Source organism: Melanerpes formicivorus, unplaced genomic scaffold (assembly GCF_026170545.1).
Source record: "Melanerpes formicivorus ecotype bairdi unplaced genomic scaffold, bMelFor1.0.p_v2 SCAF_10, whole genome shotgun sequence".
Lineage (NCBI taxonomy): Eukaryota > Metazoa > Chordata > Aves > Piciformes > Picidae > Melanerpes > Melanerpes formicivorus.
The window spans coordinates 21,823,017-21,847,739 of NW_027142362.1; the positions used below are offsets into that span (position 1 = coordinate 21,823,017).

Consider the following 24,723-nt stretch of genomic DNA (forward strand, 5'->3'; position numbering starts at 1 on the left):
CAGCCCGTGCCCTGTAGAATATTGCCTACAGTATAGTCCCTGTAGCTCACCCCCTGTAAACACCCCCTATAGAACACCCCCTTATAGTTCACCCCCTATAGCGCATCCCCTATAGGCCCCCGCAGCCCTTGCGGAGGTTCCCGCGCCCGGGCAGCGCCCCGCCGGCCGCGCAGCCCCATAGCCCACTCCCGGGTGGGCTCTATAGGGTGTGCATAGGGCTCTGCCCTGCCCCGCCTCGTCCCGCCCAGCCCAGCCCAACCCGAGCCGGGCGGAGGCGGTGCCGCCGACCGGAGCCGCCGCCGTGGGACTACGGCTCCCGGCCTGCCCTGCCCTGCTGTGCCCTCTCGTGTGCCGGTCGAGCCATGGCGGAGATCCGCGGTGAGCTGGGTCCGGGAAGGGGGGCGGCGGGGCGGGGAATACCTCCCGGGACTTGGGTTAGAGGTTATGCCCAGGGCACCTCCCGAGGTAAAAGACCGTCCCTAGGTGGGTGCAGTCCCACGTGGGATGAGGACCTTTGGGTGGGCAGGTCACCCCCACGGGGATAGCCACCCCCTACACCCTAGGACCCCCGGGACGGTGGAACAGAGGCACCGCAGCCCACAACCCCCAGGGCCCCTGCATGATGATTTAAAATTGTCCCCTCAGTGTCCCCTCCCTGCTAAGCCCTGTGTTCCCCCCTGCCCTGGCCCCCTCGCAGCCCGCACTGAAGGGCTTAGGACTCGCTGGATGCCCGGGAGGGTTCGGGCGGGGGGGCTGACACAGACGGTTATTTATGCCTTCCCCGCCCCCCTCTAATGTCTGGCTGCCTCCTGCAGTGTTCCCCCTCTCCTGCGCCGTGCAGAACTACTCCTGGGGGAAGCTAGGCCTGGAGAGTGAGGTGGCCAAGCTGTTGGCCAGCAGTGACCCCCTGGTCCAGATTCAGCCCGACCAGCCCTACGCAGAGGTGAGTGCCTGGCTGTGTGTCCGTCCCATCCCTGCATCCTTCCCAACTGGCTACGACTCTGCCATCCAGGATCTGGCCAGATTGAGAAGAGCTGGGGATCCTCTCCCCATGCGTGGTCCCCAGGGAGGAGGAGAGAACCTGCCCGGTGTGACTCAGCCCCCAGGGGAGCTGCCTTTGCCACACTGATCACCTCCAGGGCCAAGAAGCTTCAAGAAAAAGCCCAAGTCATCCCTGTTGGCTGCCCAGCTCAGGGGTCCATCCATCCATCGGTCTGTCTCCCACAGCTCTGGATGGGCACGCACCCCCGGGGTGATGCCATCATCCGGGACAACCGCATCCCCCAGAAGACCTTGGGCCAGTGGATCGCCGACAACCCTGCCTGCCTGGGGGCGAAGGTGAAGGACGCCTTCCAGGGTACCCTGCCCTTCCTCTTCAAGGTGCTGTCAGTCAACACTGCCCTCTCCATCCAGGCACACCCCAACAAGGTAGGGAGAACCCCTGGGGGGACAGCTCCAGCCGGACCCCATGTCCCTGAGGAGGTCATCCAGCTCTTTTCCCCGCCCCCCCTCCAGGAGCTGGCCGCGAAGCTTCATGCCCAGTTCCCTGAGCACTACCCTGATGCCAACCACAAGCCCGAAATGGCCATCGCTCTCACCCCCTTCGAGGGCTTGTGTGGCTTTCGGCCGGTGGAGGAGATCGTCTCCTTCCTCCAGAGTAAGGACAGTGAGGGAGGGTGGCCGTGGGGTCAGACCCCAGTGCCACCTTCCCTCGCCACTGCGGGTTCGGGGTGGTGAGGGTGGCTCTGCCGCCTTGGGATGGAGGGTGCTGGGTTCCCCTGTGGTGGTCACCCAGGGGTGACTAGGGGCCGGCCACCCTGGCAGACGTTCCTGAGCTGCGGGCACTGATCGGGGAGGTGGCAGCGGAGCAGCTGGAGCGCAGCGGCAGCGACGACCCCCGCGGCGTCTCGGCCGCCCTCCGCGTCTGCTTCACCCGCCTGATGAAGAGCGAGAAGAAGTTCTTTGTGGACCAGCTGAACATGCTGGTGAAGAGGATCTCTCAGGAAGGTGAGATCCTCTCTGCCCACTGCAGCCCCCCGGAGTGGTTTGGGTAAGGTGGGCTGTGTTTAGAGGAAGGGACGGGACAGGGCACCCCCCTGAGCTCCCTCCCTGGTCTCTTCCCGCGTAGCGGCAGAAGGGAAGGACATCTCGGGGAGCAATGGGGACCTGCTGCTGCGGCTGCACTCCCAGTACCCAGGGGACATCGGCTGCTTCACCATTTATTTCCTCAACCTGGTGAGGCTGGAGCCAGGGGAGGCCATGTTCCTGGGAGCCAATGAGCCTCACGCCTACCTGCAAGGAGGTGAGCATCACCCTGGGCTTTCCTGACCCAGCACTATCCCCAGGGGTGACCAGGGTCTCCTGCCCAAGGGTGGGAGCCCCTGGGATGCGGAGGAGGGGCTGGGGGGATCTGACAGCGGTTCCTTGTCCCCCCAGACTGCGTGGAGTGCATGGCATGCTCGGACAACACGGTGCGCGCTGGGCTCACCCCCAAGTTCATCGATGTCCTCACCTTGTGTGAGATGCTCAACTACACACCAGCACCCAGCAGCTCCAAGATCTTCCCAGCTGTTCAGAGCCAGCTTGACCCCAGTGTCTACCTCTTTGACCCGCCTGTGCCAGACTTTGCCATCATGAAGATAGAGGTGAGCGCTGCTGGGTCCACTTGGGGGATACTTGGAGGGGGACATCAGCTTTCTCCCATCTTGGTTCTGCTCTTGGGAGGGTATCTTGGTGTCGGATGGAGTTTTCTTGGTGTGGGTTTGCTCACCCTTATAGCTAGTGCCCCAGTGAGGATGGAGAGAAGCTTGGGGCTGCTGGGGATACTTGGGTTACCCCTGGGCAGCACAGCAGGCTCCTCTCCCTCCCCTCTTCCCCCTGCACAGAGCTTGCTCACCTTCTCCAGCAGCTCTGAGCAGAGTGGAGGACCAGGAAGAGGTTTTGGGGGTACAGTTTGTGTGTCCTCAAAGCCAAAGTCCCCATGCTTGGACTGCTGCAGGCAGAAGGGTATCTTGGGTGCAGCAAAAGCTGCAGCAGGGTGGGAGTGGGGGGTGTCCCGTTTCCACTTCTCCAAAGGCAAGAACAGCTGAGGGAGATTCAAGCCTTGGTGACCCCTCCCATTGCAGATCCCTGCCTCCATCAAGCTGTACCTCGTCTCTGCCATGGACTCTGCCAGCATCTTGCTGGTGATCCAAGGGACAGCCGTGGGCACCTCCACGGCGGCAGCCTCCGAAATGAGCCTGCGCCGCGGCTCCGTGCTCTTCATCTCCGCCAACGAGAGCATCTCCCTCCACCTCTCCTCACCCGACGGAATGCTGCTCTTCCGGGCCTGCTGCCTCCTCTGAGCAGCACCAGGGACACTTCTCCTCCACCACTCCACGTCTCAGTAGATAGAAACTGGCCTGGGCAAAGTCTTCTCACTTGGAAGTTTCCCCTTCCATCCATTAAAGCCCCAACCCAGCGCACACCCGCAGAAGGAGCAGGTCCACCAATCGACTCCTTGGATGTGGGGTGGAGCAGCCAGAGGAAGAACATCTCCCCCCACAGCTCATTAGCCACATCCCTGTAGCATCATCACCTCTGGGCGCTGCTAATGCCACATGGTGACTCCTTTTTAGTACGTTTTTCCCCCCTCCCTTTCTTACCCAGGAGCAGCAGAGAGGCCTCAGCTCCGCACTTCGGCTCTCAGAACATCTCTACTCAGCTCCTAGGAGCTGCTGCTCCCTCCTTGGGGCTTTCTGCTGCTCTTGGGTGCTTGGTGGGCTCTTCCCCAGCCTGGCAGTCCTGTCATCCCTTCCCTGGCTGTAAGGGGCTGCTTGGTGGGCTGATGGAGCTGGAGAGCCTCGGGTGCTGTGAATAAAGTGGTGACTTTGTCCTTGGCACGAGGCAGTGTGGTGTAGGGAGCAGGAGGAGGATGGGGAGAAGCACTTATGCTTGCAAGGTTCAGGCACTGGAGGGGGCTGGGGGCAGCTCTGTGCCGTCAGACAGGACACTGGGGGAAAATGTGACAAGGGAGACACTCCCAAAATACACTGGGGTTAGGGGAAGAGCCCTCCCAAATGGGGCTGCTGGAGAAAGTGGGGCTCAGCTCCCTGCCACAGCACCAACACCTCTGAGCAGTGAGATCCAGCTTACCAAGTGCTCCCTTTAACAAATAAATCACCAAAAGAACCAAAACCACCCCAGTTTGGGTTTCTAGGCAGGAAATATTTAAATAAGGTTCTTTATAAGAAGCTGATTGTCCCCAGTGTGGTAGAGCAGGACCATGATTTAAGGCAGCTTTTAAGGTTCACAGCAGGTAGCCTTGCCAGCCACCCCAAAATCTGTACCCAAAAGGAGCTGTGCAGAGCTGGCAGGGAGGGTCTGGGCTGCCCCCTTGCCTGCTTCAAAGCAGCTTTGGGGAGAACTGGAACAAGCCATCAGCTCCAAACCCAGAACTTAACAGGTCCCTCAAGAGGCAGAAAGCAGGGAGATGCCAGCCTGAGCGGTAGCTGCTGGTGGATACAACAAATGCAGAGGCTCAAAGCTCAGCAGCTGGTCCCCATCTGCTCCAGTGGGTCCCCCCCCTACCTTACCTTCTCCAGTGGAGCTGCAATCTTTGGTTCAAATCAGCCTAGGCTTTGGGAGGAGGGAACCCAGCAGCAATTAACTGCAAGCAGCATGAGATAGTTAAATGAAGCAGCTCTCTGCCAGCCAATGCTCAGTGCAGCCTTGCTGGTTTGGCCTCAGCCTCCCATGGAGGCAGGGTGACTAAAGTGAAAATAAATAGACAAGGGGTCTCAGGGCTTCCCAGCCCTGTCCTACACCATGGCCAGTCTGACCCCAGCATCAACCACTTCTTCATTAGGGAGGGTTGGGAAGGGCAACCAGATTCTCATCCTCGATGTGGCCAGTTCAAGGAGGAAAAAGCAGCTGAGCAGCACTCCCCCATTCCTTCCCTTCACACTCCCAGGGAGGGGCCCAGGCTTTGCCTCTCCTCCCTCTCCACCCCAGCCAGGCCACCTAAACTCCACTGTGCCACCTCTCCCCAGTACTGCTGAGCAGAAAGAAAAGTCCTTTAGGGTTGGCAGGCTGCTGCTGCTCACCACGGCACCGCAGCGTCGCTCAGTCCTCGTGTCACTGTGCCAGCATGGGACACAGACACCGAGAGCCACCCCGTGGGACACAAAGTGCTGGATTGTGACCTGTCCTTGCACGGCCCTGGCTGAGCAGTGACTACTGGATCACACAGCAGAGGTTTTCTCCAAAACAACAGGGGCAGGAAGAGGAGGCAACGGGTTTTGGGGGGATGAGATCCAGGTCTTCATCGTCAGGGACCTCATCCAGGTGGTAGCCATCCTGCAGCAGCTGCCGGCTCAGGTCCTGGTTCACCTGCTGGGAGCAGGGGACAAAAAAGGCAGAGCTGGTTAAAACAAGCCCTAGTTCAGATAAAACTTAAGTCCCAGGGCTTGTAGAGGGCAGCAGAAGGACATCACAGCCTCCCTCCAGTGCCTTTGCACGGGGAGAAGCAGCACAACGCCATCAGGAAAGCCAAAAGCAAACAGAGCAAAGAGCTTCTCCTGGGCTGCAGCACCTCAACACCAACCTCCATGCACCCCCCCATCCACCCCATGGGCTTCCTGATCACCCCAGGGATGATTCTTCACTTCACTCCCATACAGACCCCAAGGTGTAACGGGGATGAGGGAGCCCATGGGGACTGCAACGGTGGTGTCACAGTGGACTTGCCTCAGCGGAGGAGTAGCCTGAGGAACATCTGGATCCCTGCTCCCCGTCACTAAGAGAAGAAGAAAATGGTCAGAGCCTATCAAGGAAGCACCATCTTTGCTTGGGATGCAGAACAAAGCAGTCTTAGAGGGGGCAAAGAAGGAAGCTGGGATGGAATCCCAAGGCACCTGCTCGATCTGGGACAAGGGGAGCGTTCCGCTGCCGAGAGGTGCCAGGTATGACTGGGGATACTCTACAAGGGACAAAGGAAAGGGAATCCCCACCCAAAAGCCAGCTCTGAGCCTGCAGCATGTGTGTGTGTGTCCCAAAATCCTGGGATATTTGCCCAGTCCCCACCTGTCAGAATCGAGGGAGACCAGGCTGTCATCTGCCGTCTGGCTGAGCGCTGTGTAGCCCTTGTTGAACTTCACCGACCTGCTGGCAAGCAGAGGAGAGCCAGTGACAGATGTTTTGAGGTGGGAATCACAGAATCAGAGACTGGTTTGGGTGGAAAGAGACCTTTAAAAGCCTTCTAGTCCCACCCCCCTGCAGTCAGCAGGGACATCTGCAACTAGAGCAGGCTGCTCAGGGCCCCCAGACAACCTGACCTGGAATGGTGCCCGGGATGGAGCATTCACCACCTCTCTGGGCCAGGGTCTCACCATCTCAGTGTGAAAATAAATCTTTTATCTAGTCTAAACCTCTCTCTTTTAGTTCAAGCCATCAGCCCTTGTCCTGTCACAAGCAGCCCTGCTCAAAAGTCTGCCCCCAGCTTTCTGATTTGCCCCTTTGAGCACTGAAAGACAACCAAAGAATCTCCCTAGAGTCTTCTCCTCTCCAGTCTGAACAAGCCCAGCTCTCTCAGCCTGGCCTCACAGCAGAGGGCTTCCAGCCCTCCCATCATTGCTGTGGTCTCCTCTGGCCCTGCTCCAACAGGTCCCTGTCTCTGCTGTGCTGAGGACTCCAGAGCTGGCCCCAGCACTGCAGGTGGGGTCTCAGCAGAGTGCAGCAGAGTGCAGCAGAGGGGCAGAATCCCCTCCCTGCCTCTGCTGCCCACACTGCTGGGGATCAGCCCAGGACAGGGCTGGGGCTGGGCTGGCAGCGCTCAGTGCCAGCTCATGCCCAGCTTTTCACCCCCCAGCACCCCCAAGTGCTTCAATCCCCCAGCCTGTGCTAATACCAGGGGTTGCTCCAACCCAGGTGCAGGACCTTGCACTTAGCCTTGTTCAACCTCATGTGTTCTCACTTCTCAGGCTTGTCCAGGTCCCTCTGGATGGATCCCATTCCTCAGGCATGCCAACTGCACCACTGAGCTTGGTGTCATCTGCAGACTTGCTGAGGGTGCACTCAACCCTGCTATATATCATCAACAAAGACATTAAACAGCACTGGTCCCAGAGCCCTGAGGGACACCACTTGTCACCTTCAGGCTGCTGGACTGAGGAGCTAGGGCAGGGAAACCCCACCCTGGATGTCCCTATTGACCAGGGCTAGCACAACCTAAGACTAAACTTCATCTAACTCCAGGCTCCCCAGCTGGGTCCTCACCAGCAAATCATCTCCACAACAAAGAGAAGCAGCTGCAAGGCAGAAAAGTGCTGCTGGCCGCTTGCTGGTCACAGCAAAGCCACAAGACTGAGGTCCCAACCTCAGCTTTTCACTCCTCTGTGTTCCCCAGTCTTCCCAAGGAAGGTGAAAACTTACTGCAGGGAAAAGCAAAATGGGATCAGACCTTTTAGCTGCTGGCTTCTGGTGGTGTGCTGCAGGTCCCCCCAGCAGCCCCTGCCTTCGCAGCGCCGCCTTCGCCAGCTCCCGCTGCCTCTCTGCAAGCCAAGCACGGGGCAAGAGCTGAAAATACCCCAAAGCACTCCCCAGGGGGCTTTTGGGGGGGAGGTGGCAGGGTATTAAAGGTCCTAAGAGCGTGGGGGCATTACAGTGCATTCCATGGTGGGGTTTAGTGAGGTTTCTGTATGGTTTTGTAGATAGAATAGAATCTGTAGATAGAATTAACCAGGCTGGAAGAGACCTTTGAGATCATGGAGTCCAACCTATCACCCAACACCGTCTCATCAACTAAACCATGGCACCAGGCACCCCATCCAGTCTCCTCCTAAGCACCACTAGTGATGGTGACTCCACCACCCCCCTGGGCAGCCCATTCCAATGGGCAATCACTCTTTCTCTGAAGAACTTCTTCCTAACATCCAGCCTAAACCTCCCCTGGCACAGCTTGAGACTGTGTCCTCTTGTTCTGCTGCTGGTTGCCTGGGAGAAGAGACCAACCCCCACCTGGCTACAACCTCCCTTCAGGGAGTTGTAGGGAGCAAGAAGGTCTCCCCTGAGCCTCCTCTTCTCCAGGCTAAGCACCCCCAGCTCCCACAGCCTCTCCTCATCGGGCTTGTGCTCCAGCCCCCTCACCAGCTTTTCTCCCAGCAAGGAATAAAAAGGGTTTTTGGTCAGTCCCACCCTTGGAGGGATGTGCAGGATGTCTCCCCCAGCCCCAAGAGACTCTTTGGAAGGCCAGCACCCATCACTTACGGAGCTTGGTGTGCAGGGAGGGTGGCTTGCTCATGATGTAGGGTCCTCTTTTCTCCACCACATCCATCGCCTTGTTCGGCCTCTTGCTTTCAGCCCAAGTGAGCTGAGAGACAAAGGGAGAGCAGCACATTTAGGAGGATTTCCTCTACAAGGATATAGTAAACTGGAGTCATCTCCAAGCATCTGGCTGTTCTAGAGGAACTCCAGGGCAGTGAGGATATCTCCCACCAAGTCAGATGGGGAGAGCTGCAGGGGACAGCTCTGTACTGTGAGGAAGAGGACTCAGCAGCTGCATTGGCTGATGAAGAGATGATTTGGGAATGGTGATGCCAAGTAAAAGCAGAAAGCAGGAGTGCTGGGGAGAGTCAGTGCAGGAGAGACAGGGAATTAGAGGAAGCAGTTAATGGAGAAACACCAGAGAGGCCCTGAGATGGTGATCACAGAGCACAGCTGGGATTAGCTCGGCGCCCTGAGCTGGGATTAGCAGGACAGAGCCTTACAGGAGGGAATAACCCTGAGCACAGGGAGCTGGAGCTGCCCAGGCAGTGGGATTAACTGGGCAGGCACCTGGATCCCTCTGTACAACTGTGCCCCTCATAGAGCTCCCCTTAGAGAAGTCCCTACCTGGGCCTCTACCTGTACAACCCCCATAGCCCATTGCATGGCCTCTATCTAACCCTCTGACACTTCTTTGTGCACACATTCCAGCCCTATGCTGCTCCTCACATCCCCCATATTGCCCCCTAGGCAGATACCCAGCCCTATACCATCCATACACACACCCCATACTGCCCCAGACTCCAGCCCTATAACCCCACACACCTACCCTGTGCACACACACAGCCCTATGCCATGTGGGCACATAGCCCCTATTGCCCCCTAATGCAAATACCCCAGCCCTATACCCCCACACACACACCCCAGCCTTGTATCATCCCTGTGCAGATGCCCCAGCCCCATACCCACCCACACACAGACACCCTGGCCCTACACCTCTCATGCACACATCCTAGCCCTATACCACCCCCAGCAGATGCCCCAGCACTATGCTATCCCCATGCACACACCCCAGCCCTGTATCCCCCATGCACATCCCCTATAGCCCCCATGCACACACCCCAGCCCTGTATCCCCCATGCACACACCCCAGCCCTGTATCCCCCATGCACATCCCCTACAGCCCCCATGCACACACCCCAGCCCTGTATCCCCCATGCACATCCCCTATAGCCCCCATGCACACACCCCAGCCCTGTATCCCCCATGCACATCCCCTATAGCCCCCATGCACACACCCCAGCCCTGTATCCCCCATGCACACACCCCAGCCCTGTATCCCCCATGCACATCCCCTACAGCCCCCATGCACACACCCCAGCCCTGTATCCCCCATGCACATCCCCTACAGCCCCCATGCACACACCCCAGCCCTGTATCCCCCATGCACATCCCCTGTATCCCCCATGCACACACCTCAGCCCTGTATCCCCCATGCTCATCCCCTACAGCCCCCATGCACACACCCCAGCACTGTATCCCCCATGCACATCCCCTGTATCCCCCATGCACACACCTCAGCCCTGTATCCCCCATGCACATCCCCTATAGCCCCCATGCACACACCCCAGCACTGTATCCCCCATGCACATCCCCTGTATCCCCCATGCACACACCTCAGCCCTGTATCCCCCATGCACATCCCCTATAGCCCCCATGCACACACCTCAGCCCTGTAACCCCCATGCACATCCCCTGTATCCCCCATGCACACACCTCAGCCCTGTATCCCCCATGCTCATCGCCTATAGCCCCCATGCACACACCCCAGCCCTGTATCCCCCATGCACATCCCCTACAGCCCCCATGCACACACCCCAGCCCTGTATCCCCCATGCTCATCCCCTGTATCCCCCATGCACATCCCCTATAGCCCCCATGCACACACCCCAGCCCTGTATCCCCCATGCACATCCCCTGTATCCCCCATGCACACACCCCAGCCCTGTATCCCCCATGCACATCCCCTGTATCCCCCATGCACACACCCCAGCCCTGTATCCCCCATGCACATCCCCTGTATCCCCCATGCACACACCCCAGCCCTGTATCCCCCATGCACACACCCCAGCCCTGTATCCCCCATGCACATCCCCTATAGCCCCCATGCACACACCCCAGCCCTGTATCCCCCATGCTCATCCCCTATAGCCCCCATGCACACACCCCAGCCCTGTATCCCCCATGCACATCCCCTATAGCCCCCATGCACACACCTCAGCCCTGTATCCCCCATGCTCATCCCCTATGGCCCCCATGCACACACCCCAGCCCTGTGTCCCCCATGCACACACCCCAGCCCTGTATCCCCCATGCACACACCCCAGCCCTGTATTCCCCATGCACATCCCCTATAGCCCCCAAGCACACACCCCAGCCCTGTATCCCCCATGCACACACCCCAGCCCTGTATTCCCCATGCACATCCCCTATAGCCCCCAAGCACACACCTCAGCCCTGTATCCCCCATGCACATCCCCTATAGCCCCCAAGCACACACCTCAGCCCTGTATCCCCCATGCACACACCCCAGCCCTGTATCCCCCATGCACATCCCCTACAGCCCCCATGCACACACCCCAGCCCTGTATCCCCCATGCACACCCCCTACAGCCCCCATGCACACACCCCAGCCCTGTATCCTCCATGCACATCCCCTACAGCCCCCATGCACACACCCCAGCCCTGCATCCCCCATGCACATCCCCTACAGCCCCCATGCACACACCCCAGCCCTGTATCCCCCATGCACATCCCCTACAGCCCCCATGCACACACCCCAGCCCTGTATCCCCCATGCACATCCCCTACAGCCCCCATGCACACACCCCAGCCCTGTATCCCCCATGCACATCCCCTATAGCCCCCATGCACACACCCCAGCCCTGTATCCCCCATGCACATCCCCTACAGCCCCCATGCACACACCCCAGCCCTGTATCCCCCATGCACATCCCCTATACCCCCCATGCACACACCCCAGCCCTGTATCCTCCATGCACACACCCCAGCCCTGTATCCCCCATGCACATCCCCTATACCCCCCATGCACACACCCCAGCCCTGTATCCCCCATGCACACACCCCAGCCCTGTATTCCCCATGCTCATCGCCTATCCTGCCCCATGCACACACCTCAGCCCTATAGCTCCCATGCACATCCCCTCTCCTGCCCCGTATTTCGCATACACACGCCATATCCTCCGCTCCCTGCACGCACCCCCGGGCCTCGTCGCACGCCGACTCCGCTGGCAGAGGGACCGCGACCGGCACCGACCCCAGCCCCATGCCCGGCCCCGGGCCCTCCGCCGCCACCGCTCGTCGCCATGGCCGCCCGCTGTCCCGCCTCCCACGCGGTACCAGCCAATGGCAGCGCGCAGCAGCGGGGCCCAGCCAATGGAAGGCGGGGAGGTGACGGGCCCCTCGGCCGCGCATGCGCAGAGCGCCGGCCCGGCCAGCTGGGGGAACACCGGGACGGACGTCAGGGACATCCAGCCCCGTGCCTACGCACATCCCTCCTTTCCTCCAGAATTACACCTTTCCTGAGGCCAAAAGAGAAAACTTTCCCCCCTCTTTTTTTTTCTTTCCTAAACTCCTGTCTGTGACATAACAGAGGGAGAAAAAAACTGGCTCCTCAGAGAGCAGATCCCTGGCCCACCAGCCCCCACAGCCAGAGCACAGCCCTGGCAAGCAGGAGCCTCCCACCACCTCCCCGGTTTCAGGCATCAACCTTCTCTGAGAGCAGGGGTCCTGCAAACTCCTCCTTCTCCTCTTCAAAGCAGGCTGTACCAGAGGGTCACCATGTCCCCTGGTTGGGTCCTTATTTGTCCCTTCCCAAAGGTGCAGCCAGGTGCTTGCCAAGGCCACAGGCACCATGCCTGGAGGTGTTCAAGGAATGTGTGTCACTTTGGGACATAGTTTAACGGTCAGGGCAGTGTGGGGTTGACAACATGATGATCTCAGAGGTCTTTTTCAAGTGAAATAGTTCTACATTAAGCTCTTAGAGGGTTATAAACTCTTAAGCCTCCTTGGGAGAGCACACTTAACAGTTTGTTCCACTTCCTCCTAAAACCAGAAGAAATAATCACACAAGCCAGTGCCAGCACATCAGTCAAACCAGTTTTTCCTTTATTAGGTCCAACTTCCCATCACATACATTGTGACTCAATAAAGGAAGAAGTTAACTTCGAACAAGGTAATATTTTAACATCTGTGTCTCCAGGCGCTGTGGTACAATCTGGTGGCATCAGGAAAATGCTTGAGCAATGCACCTAGAAGAGAAAAGAACAGAACAAAATTACAGCAGCAGCCCAGGATCCCCAGAATTCCCATGGGTGAGTTATTTCCAGCACTCGCTCTCCCACTCAGTTTAATGCCCAGCCCACAAACGCAGTTCCTGCACTGCCAGCGCTGCTGCCTCAGTCCCCTTACCCCACCAGGACACAGTGCCCCAGAGGAAGGAGGAGGGCAGGGACTAAGAGATCCAGAATGAAGAGCTATTTGCAGTCTTGGCCACCTCCTGAAGGGACTGCATCAAGAGACTGCTTTTACAGAGCAGGATTTTATTTAGGGCTTAATTTTAGTCTGGGAATAGAACACTTTAGGTCTAGACATTCATCACAGCTTCTCCTCCACCAGAGGAGCTGCTGTTTAATCATGAGGCCTTCACATGAGGCTCACAGGGTTTATGATGAGGAGGTGGTGGAGTTGCCATCACTGGAGGTGTTCAGGAGGAGACTTGATAGGGTGCTTGGTTTAGTTGATTAGGTGGTGTTGGATGATAGGTTGGACACAATGATCTTGAGGGTCTCTTCCCAACCTGCTTTATTCTGTTCTATTCTAAACATCTTCATCACAGTTGTTTCTCAGCTTTGAAAAGAAAAAAACCAAACAGTAAAAAAAAAGTGGCTTTCCAAGACTGAATTTGTGCATTTCTGGTGGAAATCATCCAACCATCTGCTCAAAAACACTCGTGGTGGAAAAAGCTGATGGGATGCAGAGGTCAACATGCTGCCTGGGTGCTGCAGCACCCACTGGCTTGGCAACTCCTATCTAGGACTTTCTGGGAGGTTGGGTATGGTGGCCAGCCACACTGTTTCCTTCTCAAGGAACTGTACTGTTCCATTTTTGAAGCCACTTTTGACAAGGGTTGATACTTCTCCAAGCAGACCTGTAGTTAGAGGCATCTGGAGATTGGCATCACAAGCTCGAGCCTCACAGCCTTTCACACACCCACGGGGACAAGGAAGGGCTCTGTCCTTGCCAGAAGAGTTTTAAGGCACTGAGTCTCAGAAGCAACAGCATCCCTTACCAATAAGGTTTATGCCTTGTCCAGGCCCAGTTCCTCTGGAGTGGAGATTCCCAGTTCACTCAAAGTTGGCCTAAGTTCCTGGATGACATAGGGATAGATTTCCTTGTGAGGTCCTGCCTTGTCCTGAACAAAAAAGGAATGGTATTAATTCCACAGCAAGCTATTGGCAAGGTCCACTACATGCCAGTGAGGTTTGAAGTCCTGGTGTTCACAAAAGGATCTGTGGCCTGACCAACCTCCTGCTCTGCAAACCAGCCCAAGGAGTGCTTACACCTTAGGCAAGGGTATGGCAATGGTATCTCCTCAGTAAACTAGGAACAATTAAATCAGCTTTGGGGCACACCTGGGAGAAAACTCAAGGGAAAAACATCACCCTTTGAGTGACACTGAAGGGGAGCTCCAGGAAGAGCACACACTTGTCCCCAAGCTCTGACAAGCTGAGCTGTGGGGACAAAAGGACAGAAAAACCACCCCAAAGAGGTAAGGAAAACAGATGAAGCTTCTTCCATCCCTCTTACATCTCTAAAACCACCCAAAGAGTTTCAGTTCTACAGAAGTACACAGAAAGCAGAAAGGGCAAACTTGAGAAGCCACTGCTTGTGGAGCCAGGTTTTAAGTCAGTGCATTCTGACAGCTAGCAAAAGGACCTCCACACCTGCCCTTTGCAGCTGGAAGAGCAGAGCTGCTGGCTTCATAGTATCATAGTATCATTTAGGGTTGGAAGGGACCACAAGGACCATCTAGTTCCAACCCCCCTGCCATGGGCAGGGACACCCCACACTAGAGCAGCCTGGCCAGAGCCTCAGCCAGCCTGGGCTTAAACACCTCCAGGGACAGGGCCTCAACCACCTCCCTGGACAACCCATTCCAGGGCTTCACCACTCTCATGGGGAAGAGCCTCCTCCTCACATCTAGCCTGAATCTCCCCACCTCCAGCTTCATTCCATTCCCCCTAGTCCTATCACTACCTGACATCCTGAGAAGTCCTTCCCCAGCCTTCCTGTAGCCCCCTTCAGATACTGGAAGGCCACAATGAGGTCACCTGGGAGCCTTCTCTTCTGCAGGCTGAACAGCCCCAACTCCTTCAGTCTGTCCTCATAGGAGAGGTGCTCCAGCCCTCTGGCTTCTGTGACTGAAACAAAACTCCTGGCTCCATCCCCACCCACATCAACTCTCTCTTCAGTGAAGGCTGGGCTCAGGTTTCAGGGTGCTGGTTTATGTTGTTTCTGAAGCCTGTGCAGCTCCCCCAGTGACTCCTCCCAGCCAGCTCAGTGCTGCCTTTGCTCGAGGTGTTTCTAGTAATGCTCAGTGAGGAAACAAAAAGGGAAGAGAAATCCTTAAAGACCTTCCTACCAGAGTCTGCATCTTCTGTGAACATGCAGTGGTCTGGGTTGGAAGGGACCTCCAAAGGTCATCCAGTCCCACCCCCTCTGCAGTCAGCAGGGGCAGCCTCAACTGCATCAGGCTGCCCAGAGCCTTGTCAAGCCTTCCCTTGAATATCTCCAGGGATGAGGCCTCAGCTGCTTCCCTGGGCAACCTGTTGCAGTGTTCCACCACCCTCATGGCACAGAACTTCTTCCTAACATTTAATCTAAATCTCCTCTTCTCTAGTTTGAATGATACTATGATCTAATAAATGCAATTACACTCTCTTTCCCTCCCCCCCTCTTCATGAAGAATATAGATTGCCATATGTTATGGGATGTCTTAACCATAGAGTACATTCTTCCAGGGACTAGACAGCCCAGGAGGTGGACACAGGAAAAATGTAACCTTTCTTACTTCATTTCCACCACCCTGCCATCTCCCTTCCCAATATAAACTGGCTGCATAGTCAGTTTCTTCCCCTTTTCCCTCTCTCCTGCTCCCAGTGCAGACTGCCACCTCTTTAAATCAATGGCCACTCACTCTTCTAAAGAGTGATTGGCCTTTGGAATGTGCTGCCCAGGGAGGTGGTGGAGTCACCACCCCTGGAGGTGTTTAGGAAGAGACTGGATGGGGCGCTTGGTGCCATGGTTGAGTTGATTAGATGGTGTTGGGTGATAGGTTGGACTCAGTGATCTCAAAGGTCTTTTCCAACCTGGTTAATTCTCTATTCTGTATTCTGCCTTGCCTCTCATCCTATCACTGCAGGTCAGAGTGTTTCACTTGAAGCTGTGCTGCCAGGATCTCTTGCCTCAGAACGACTCTGTCAAGCCACCGAGAACGTGCTCACGGTGAAGCTACTGACTCTGGCAGCAGGAAGTCGTGGTTTCCCTTCACACCACCACCTGCAAGCCAAGAAAAACTCTTCTGCTGCTGGACCCCCAGCAACTCCAACGCTCCAGTTAGGCCCTGGGCTGCCACTCCACTCACCTTTACAACTTCTAGGATGCGGACAGCACTGGCAAAGTCGTTTAACCGTCTGCATGCCCGCAGAGCTGCGTCGATGATTTTCGGTTCAGGAACAAGGTCATAACCCACAAGCGTGTTTATGCCTGTGAACATAAAGAAAGAGCAAGAGGCACTTGCCATCAGTGCAGCATGCCACCAAAAGGAACCTGCTGAGCACCACTTTGCTCCACTCCGTGGCAGAATGAGTGGAACCTGCGTTAGGAATTACCTGCATTTCCTGCATCAGGAATAGTGTGGCCAGCAGGAGCAGGGAGGTCATTGTGCCCCTGGACTCTGCAGTGATTAGGCCACACCTTGAGTCCTGTGTCCAGTTCTGGGCCCCTCAGGTTAGGAAGGACATTGAGAGACTTGAAGGTGTCCAGAGAAGGGCAACAAGGCTGGGGAGAGGCCTTGAGCACAGCCCTGTGAGGAGAGGCTGAGGGAGCTGGGGTTGCTTAGCCTGGAGAAGAGGAGGCTCAGGGGAGACCTCATTGCCCTCTACAACTACCTGAAAGCTGGTTGTAGCCAGGAAGGGGTTGGTCTCTTCTGTCTAGCAACCAGCACCAGAACAAGAGGACACAGTCTCAAGCTGCACCAGGGGAAGTTTAGGCTCGAGGTGAGGAGAAAGTTCTCCACCGAGAGAGTCATTCGTCATTGGGATGTGCTGCCCAGGGAGGTGGTGGAGTCCCCACCCCTGGAGGTGTTCAAGAGGGGATTGGATGTGGCACTTGGTGCCATGGTCTAGTCATGAGGTCTGTGTTGACAGGTTGGACTTGATGATCTTTGAGGTCTCTTCCAACCTTGGTTATACTGTAATACTGTGATTACTGCAGCACCAAGCTGCCCTTAGAAGCTGAGCACAATTTTGAGGACACACACAGAGAGCTGAGGGCTGTCTGCTGCTTTTCTCCCTCTCACTACTGCCAGATGTTAAGATTTTAAGTGGCTATCCTGAAATCCCAGTGGCCAGCTTCAACCATGCTGCCAAAAGGAGTCAGGGTCTGGTACACAGCACATCAGCTACACAAAACTGCTTCATTCCTACAACTCATGCTGCTGGTTAATCCTTCCTCTCCCTCCCAAGGGAAGAGCCCAACACCTTGTCATGCAGGTGATGCTGGCATGATCCCTCTGGCTGTTATGCAAACACCTTTTATAGCCCTAATTTGGGTTAATTTTAATAGGAGCTGGTAATTTCACAGCAAACAACAACAGGAACCAACCACACAGTCTACAGTGAGTTAGGGCCAAGCCACTGAGGCAAAGTCCAAAGGAAGTTGTGTGTGTGTGTGGTCATACACTAAGCAACAGCTGAGCTCAAATATGCTTTCCTCAGAGCAAACACTTCCCTCTCTCCCCCACTCAGCTGTTAAAATGCCTGTTCTGGGGCACTAAAACTTACAAGCACAGGCACACAGGAACAGAGAGGTAACAAATTAGGCTCACAGAGCACCTCACCCTGACTGGGTATTTCCTGGAGGTCTCTCCTACACCAAGCTCACAGTTCTCACTATTTCTGCTATCTGAGAGTGAAGTTCAAATGAGTTATTTCTGGTCAGAAGTCTATCAGTTCTTCCTGTTTCACTCAACTTACCTTTCCTGAGCTCCCAGGCATCGATATCTGGCTTGTTGAAGTAAGTCACCCAGCGAGCATCGAATTCTTCATCTGACTCTTGTGACCCATGGGAGTAGCAGCGGGCATGCAGTACAGCTGAGAGCAAAAAGAAAGGGAAGAGACCTTAAGCAAGCCAAAAATAACCCTGCTGTGGTCCCATAAGCCATAAACCACCTATTTTGCTCACTGGAGTCAGTCTGGATTAGTCCTCAGCCTGGATAAGCACTGGATGAATGCAGCTGTTCTGGGGCAAGGTGTTTGGTTTGTGTTCCACATTAGACTTCTAAAGTGGCTTCCAGACCCTTTGGTCAGAGCTGGATTATTTAATGAGAGGGGGGCATGCAGGAAGAAAAGTCAACTCTGTATAACCTGTCCTTGAAAACAGTTATCTGGAGTCCCTGTTTCTGTAAGACAGAGGAAATTTTCCCTCTTCTTCAAGTCAACTAAGATACAGTTTTCCCTCTTCCTAGAGGTTGGTGGTGAATGGTGCCACAGCCAGCTGGCAGCCAGGCACCAGTGGCATCCCCCAGGGATCAGTGCTGGGCCCCATCCTCTTTAACATCTTCATTGATGATCTGGATGAGGAGAGTGAGTCAGTCATCAGAAAATTTGCAGATGACACCAAGCTGGGAGCAGATGTTGGTCAGTTAGAGGGCTGAAGGGCTCTGCAGAGGGACCTTGCCAGGCTGGACAGATGGGCAGAGACCAACAGGATGGCATTCAACAAGTCCAAGTGCCAGGGGCTGCACTTTGGCCACAGCAACCCCAGGCAGAGCTACAGGCTGGGGGCAGAGTGGCTGAGAGCTGCCAAACAGAGAGGGACCTGGGGGTGCTGATTGACAGCTGCCTGAACATGAGCCTGCAGTGTGCCCAGGGGGCCAAGAGGGCCAAGGGCATCCTGGCCTGCATCAGGAATAGTGTGGCCAGCAGGAGCAGGGAAGTCATTGTGCCCCTGGACTCTGCATTGGGTAGGCCACACCTTGAGTCCTGTGTCCAGTTCTGGGCCCCTCAATTTAAGAAGGACATTGAGAGACTTGAAGGTGTCCAGAGAAGGGCAACAAGGCTGGGGAGAGGCCTTGAGCACAGCCCTGTGAGGAGAGGCTGAGGGAGCTGGGGTTGTTTAGCCTGGAGAAGAGGAGGCTCAGGGGTGACCTCATTGCCCTCTACAACTCCCTGAAAGGTGGTTGTAGCTGGGAAGGGGTTGGTCTCTTCTCTCTAGCAACCAGCACCAGAACAAGAGGACACAGTCTCAAGCTGTGCCAGGGGAAGTTTAGGCTGGAGGTGAGGAGAAAGTTCTTCCCAGAGAGAGTTGTTAGCCATTGGGATGTGCTGCCCAGGGAGGTGGTGGAGTCCCCATGCCTGGAGGTGTTCCAGAGGGGATTGGATGTGGCACTTGGTGCCATGGTCTAGTCATGGGGTCTGTGGTGACAGGTTGGACTTGATGATCTTTGAGGTCTCTTCCAACCTTGGTGATACTGTGAAGCAAGCCAGGGAAATGTTAACATCCATGTCCATGGAGCATCATGATTGTTCTGTCCCACCCAGTGGACCCTTCTCAAACCCCCAGGACTTGTCAATGCAATGAGTTTAGCTAGATGAATCCTGCTTTAGCAAGGGGTTGGACTCCATCTCTGGAGGTCCCTTCCAAGCCCTAGCACCCCGTGAGTCTCCAGAGGCACACCTCACACCCTGCTGGTTATGCTGTTACCCAAGTAAGATGAACACCTTTGTTTACTCTGCAGTAACTTCCTACTCCCCAAATTGCTCCAAAACTGATGTGGTTTTTGTTTTCAATCCAGCTGAAGCAGATTTCACAACCAGCAGGCTGACTTTGATGGATGACTCAACAGCAACGAGCTGCAGGCCCCTGATTCCACCACCAGTTCAGAAGCCTGCTTGAAAGTTGGGTTAGGGATCTGTGCAAGATGACCTGACTCCAACTCTAAAAGCTCTCAAAACCAAAGGGATCAGAGAGATTTCTTCCCACAGGCTACTGAAGGGTTGAAGGAGACACCCCCCCCCCCTAAAAATCACTGCTGCCTCCACACCTAAGGTGTTGGACAAGACAACCTATGAGGCTCCCTCCCAACCCAATGCATCCTGTGATTCCAGCCAAGAGAAATCTCTGGATCTCAAGACTGGAACTGCATTAATATTTGATGATGAATAAAGCACTGCAGCAGGTTGCCCTCCAACAGACAAACAAGCTTGATGTGGTCAGGAACAGGTTTTGGCCCTGGGCACCACTCTTTATCATGACTTGGGTTTATCTTTCGGTCTTATCTTTAACCTGCCAAGGCTGGAAGAGTTTTCTAAAAGGAACTAATAGCCACCTCCACCTTCACTGGAGCTCTGCTGGGTCCTCCCTGCAAACCCCAAGCATTCTGCAGGCTGGGTAGAACACCAGCCTGGTTAGAGACTGCTTCCTCTCCCCACTGCTCATTTCACTCTGCTAATATTTACAGAGGTCACCCACCAGCTATGACCTTGCCAGGATCAAGCTTTGCTTCAGGGAAGTCAGAGAGACACTTCTTTCTCAACCTAGCATGAACTAGAGCTTGCTCTCTACAACCCCCTGAAAGGTTGGAGTGAGCTGGGGGTTGGTCTCTTCTCCCTAGTGACAGGACAAGAAAAGCCTCAAGTTGCCCCAGGGGAGGCTTAGGTTGGACATTAGGAGAAACTTCTTCACTTGAAAGGGTTCTCAAAGCCTGGAACAGGCTGCCCAGGGAGGTGGTTGAATCCCCATCCCTGGAGGTGTTTCAAAGCTGCAGAAATGCAATGCTGAGGGAAATGGTTAAGCCCCAGCCTTGGCAGAGTTAGAGAACAGTTGGACCTGATGACCTGGAAGGGCTTTTCCCCACCAGAACAAGTCCCAGACTTTTATGGGCCACTCACACTGGACAACTACCAAGCTTTATTTAAGAGCAGCAGCCCCAAGCTGGGCTGCATTTTTCCATCCCTCCTAGATAGACTTTGAAGATCCCAGTGACCAGCATGCTGTGAAGCAAGCAACCTGATCTTGTTCAAGACGTCCCTGGCTCGCTGCAGAGGGGTTGAATGAGATGGATGACCTTTGAGGGTCCCTTCCAACCTGCTGCACTCTGTGATGGAGCAGGTCATCTTGAGTGCAATCACACAGCCCTTCCAGGATGGCCAAGGGATCAGGCCCAGCCAGCATGGATTTAGGAAGGGCAGGTCCTGCCTGACCAACCTGACCTCCTTCTATGATCAGGTGACAGCCTGGTAGATGTGGGGTAGGCTGTGGGGCAGGCTGTGGACGTAGTCTGCCTGGACTTCAGCAAGGCCTTTGACACTGTTCCCCATAGCAAACTCCTGGTCAAGCTGTCATCCCATGGCTTGGACAGCAGCACTCTGAGCTGGGTTAGGAACTGGCTGGAGGCTGAGCCCAGAGAGTGATGGTGAATGGTGCCAGAGCCAGCTGGCAGCCAGGCACCAGTGGTGTGCCCCAGGGATCAGTGCTGGGCCCCATCCTCTTTAACATCTTCATTGATGATCTGGATGAGGGCATTGAGTCCATCATCAGTAAATGTGCAGCTGACACCAAGCTGGGGGCAGGAGTTGATCTGCTGGAGGGTAGAGAGGCTCTGCAGAGGGACCTTGACAGGCTGGACAGATGGGCAGAGTCCAAGGGCAGGAGATTGAACACATCCAAGTGCCAGGTTATACACATTGGCCACAACAACCCCATGCAGAGCTACAGGCTGGAGTCAGAGTGGCTGAGAGCAGCCAGGTGGAGAGGGACCTGGGGGTGCTGGTTGATGGTAGGCTGAACATGAGCCTGCAGTGTGCCCAGGCAGCCAGGAGGGCCAAGGGCATCCTGGCCTGCAGCAGGAAGAGTGTGGCCAGCAGGAGCAGGGAGCTCATTCTGCCCCTGTACACTGCACTGGTTAGGCCACACCTCGAGTCCTGTGTCCAGTTCTGGGCCCCTCAGTTTAGGAAGGAGGTTGACTTGCTGGAAGGTGTCCAGAGAAGGGCAACAAAGTTGGTGAGGGGCTTGGAACACAGCCCTGTGAGGAGAGGCTGAGGGAGCTGGGGTTGCTTAGCCTGGAGAAGAGGAGACTCAGGGGTGACCTTATTGCTCTCTACAACTACCTGAAGGGAGGTTGTAGCCAGGTGGGGGTTGGTCTCTTCTCCCAGGCAGCCAGTACCAGAACAAGAGGACACGGTCTGAAGCTGTGCCAGGAGAGGTTCAGGCTGGAGGTCAGGAGGAAGTTTTACACAGAGAGAGTGACTGCCCATTGGAATGGGCTGCCTGGGGAGGTGGTGGAGTCAGCGTCACTGGAGGTGTTCAGGAGGAGACTTGATGGGGTGCTTGGTGCCATGGGTTAGTGATTAGATGGTGTTGGATGATAGGTTGGACTCGATGATCTTGAAGATCTCTTCCAGCCTGGTCTGGTCTATTCTATTCTAATATATAATGGGACCAAATCCACAGCAATTTCAAGGGAAATCTCCAGGCTCATTCAGTGACAGCCCAAATCAAATGCAATCCAGGTTTTGAGCAATATCTAACATGATCCAACATTCTTCACAGACAGAGAGACTGGCTATTGGAACATGCTGCCCAGGGAGGTGGTGGAGTCACCATCCCTGGAGGTGTTTAGGAAGAGCCTGGATGAGGCCCTAGGTGCCATGGTTTAGTTGATTAGATGGTGTTGGGTGACAGGTTGGACTTGATGATCTCAAAGGTCTTTTACAACCTGGTTAATTCTGTGATCTTAGCAGCAATTTTGGGGTGCACCATGCTTCCCACACCATACAAATAGCTTGGTTTTGTTTTCTTTGCATAATGAGGTAAGACAAAAGTAAATGCCAGACCAAGCCAGAATGACAACACTCTTGCTGTTCTGCAGAGAGATTCCCCATCCTCTCCCCAGCTCCAAATCAGACCTCTGGCCCTGCTTTCTCCAATACTGAGCTGAGCTCAGAACAAGAGCACTTCTCTGCAAACACTCCTGCAGCCAGGCAGGGAGAGGACACTGCTGAAAAGCCCATTTGGAGGAGATCTCTCCCATCCCCCCTGCCAAACACAGAGCAAGCCTTACAGAGAAACAGCAAACCTGTTACAGAAAAGCCTAACTGGCTTCTCAAATGCCACCCTCAAGTCAAGGAATCCAAGCCTCTTACCACTGAGTGATCCAAAGACCCATTTCCTTTAGTCCTAAACAAAGGAAGGGCTTGGTTGGACTAAAAGAATGCTGAAAATGAAGAACGAATTTGAACTCTGGATTTCCAGGAGACATTTTTCAACTGCAGATGTCCCTGGAGGTGTTTAAGCCCAGGCTGGCTGAGGCTGTGGCCAGGCTGATCTAGTGTGGGGTGTCCCTGCCCATGGCAGGGGGGTTGGAACTAGATGATCCTTGTGGTCCCTTCCAACCCTGACTGACACTATGATACTATGTTTCTCCCCCACCCTTTGTCTTCCACACAAAGGCTTCTCTCCCTCTCCACTGCAGCCCAGACTCTGCCAGCCACTCTGGCTGCTTCCCATTTCAGTGGGGTCCATCAAGGTCACTGTGCCTGTGTGACAGCTGAACCTTGCCAGCCTATCCACGGGGGAGATTCTCAGCTCAGCGAGGAAGCAAAGGGCAAGCATGTTGGCAGAGGGGCATTTTCAAGACAGATCAACAGGCTTTTGAGAGCCAGAGCAGCCCCAAAGGATCTCATTGAACACATTTAAAGATCTGTTAAAGCCTCCCCAAGCACCAGGATTTGTCAGCTTTCCCTGTCAACCCAGCACAGAAGGCAAACGCTCATGAGGAGGAGCATTCATTTACTGGGAAGGGCAAGGAGAAGCCCAGGGCTGGAGGTGCATTAGATGCAGAACGTTTTGTGGCCCTTATAGAAGGGTAAATCTACACCCAGGGGCACAGGAGATGAACCCAAGGAGCTCATTTGGCCGAAACACAACCCCACGCCCCCCCCGAGGCCAGCAGCAAAGGCGACTCGGGTCAGGAGTGTTAAGTGGGGGCGTTTGTAATACAAGCCCTTGGGAAAGAAGAACATGGAGCCTGCTGGCTAGCAAAGGCGTGGAGAAGCCCGTCCTACAGGAGAGGCACAGGCAGAGCTCAGAGCGTTTTCATGGCTGTTAATTAGCTATTAATTGAGCTGTGCAGCCACTGCCTTCCCTGCAGTTTCCGTACTCTGGCTCTGGTTCCCCATTCACCCCGCCCTGCCTGTGGCCGCTTTTCTTCCTACTCCTATTAACTGCAGCGTTAATGAGGAGGGGAAAAAGGAGGCCAGGAGCGGGATGGCGCAGGGCTGTCCCACCCCGATCGCCCCTGGGGCCGGAGGGCAGCCCCAGTATCCCTCAGCGATCCCCGGTGCCAAGGCTGGGCAGCCAGCTGCAGAGGTCACCGTCAATGTCACCTTCACGGCAAGCCCGGGGAGACCGCCGCCACCCTCCCCGCTACAGGCCCGGGAAGGGGCCCGGCGCTCCGCATTAGGCGACGGGGACGGTAACAGCGGGAGGTCACCGGGGGCGGCGGGAGCGAAGCGGCGGCCGGCTGCGATGGAGACGGCGCGCACTAGGCCGCAGTCACGGCCTGCCCTCGAGTGACGCCGGCAGGTCACTGCAAGGACACGGCGCCACAGGATGGGCGCCGCCGCCTTCCTACCGCCGGCCCCCAGCCTCGCCGGGGTCCCTTGGGGCCGAGCCGTACCGGGGTAGGGTCGGGGCAGCGCGGCAGGAAAGGTCGCGGGCTGGTGGGCGGCCTGCTCACCTGCGGGGCCGGCAGGCCGGCGGACGGTGGAACGGAGGCCGGAGACGGCGCAGCGGCGGAGGAGCGCGGCGGCAGTGGCCAGCATGGCGGCGACGGCGGCGGGGAAGCGGGGGAGCACCGGGGGCGCGCGCCGCTCGCTCCTGGCACCGGACGGCGCGCGCGCTGCGGGCGTGGAAGGGAGAGGAGGGACCGGGGAAGAGCGGGAGGCGGTGGCTACGGGAGCGCTGAAGGGACAAACCGCGCCGCGGAGGCATGGCGGGAAGACCGCAGGGGCGGGGCTTAGCTTGTCGCCTGCCCAGGGGCTGCCGGCCGCCATTTTGTGGCGGAGGTGGCGCTGCCCGTACCCCCCCACCCTATAAAGAGATGTAGTGGTGGCTGTG

At 56.0% G+C, this 24,723-nt stretch overlaps 3 protein-coding genes across 3 annotated transcripts; 1 reads left to right on the top strand and 2 right to left on the bottom strand.

Annotated features, from left to right (window-relative positions):
* The first annotated feature begins 15 nt into the window (after window positions 1–15).
* On the top strand, window positions 16–3,878 carry MPI (mannose phosphate isomerase). Its single transcript, XM_068144237.1, has 8 exons — window positions 16–378; window positions 816–943; window positions 1,228–1,428; window positions 1,516–1,657; window positions 1,825–2,007; window positions 2,129–2,302; window positions 2,437–2,645; window positions 3,126–3,878. Exons 1-8 carry the CDS (start codon window positions 363–365, stop codon window positions 3,342–3,344), a joined length of 1,272 nt encoding a protein of 423 aa, XP_068000338.1. The 5' UTR covers window positions 16–362; the 3' UTR covers window positions 3,345–3,878.
* A 330-nt stretch (window positions 3,879–4,208) lies between these two features.
* Window positions 4,209–11,639, bottom strand: FAM219B (family with sequence similarity 219 member B). Its single transcript, XM_068144238.1, has 6 exons — window positions 11,522–11,639; window positions 8,245–8,347; window positions 7,439–7,529; window positions 6,064–6,141; window positions 5,728–5,776; window positions 4,209–5,373 (listed from the first exon to the last, which is right to left on the bottom strand). The coding sequence occupies exons 1-6, from the start codon at window positions 11,627–11,629 to the stop codon at window positions 5,215–5,217; spliced, it is 588 nt and encodes a 195-aa protein (XP_068000339.1). The 5' UTR covers window positions 11,630–11,639; the 3' UTR covers window positions 4,209–5,214.
* A 769-nt stretch (window positions 11,640–12,408) lies between these two features.
* On the bottom strand, window positions 12,409–24,518 carry COX5A (cytochrome c oxidase subunit 5A). Its single transcript, XM_068144239.1, has 5 exons — window positions 24,344–24,518; window positions 17,580–17,696; window positions 15,968–16,089; window positions 13,613–13,735; window positions 12,409–12,572 (listed from the first exon to the last, which is right to left on the bottom strand). Exons 1-4 carry the CDS (start codon window positions 24,426–24,428, stop codon window positions 13,622–13,624), a joined length of 438 nt encoding a protein of 145 aa, XP_068000340.1. The 5' UTR covers window positions 24,429–24,518; the 3' UTR covers window positions 12,409–12,572; window positions 13,613–13,621.
* Between the last annotated feature and the right edge of the window lie 205 nt (window positions 24,519–24,723).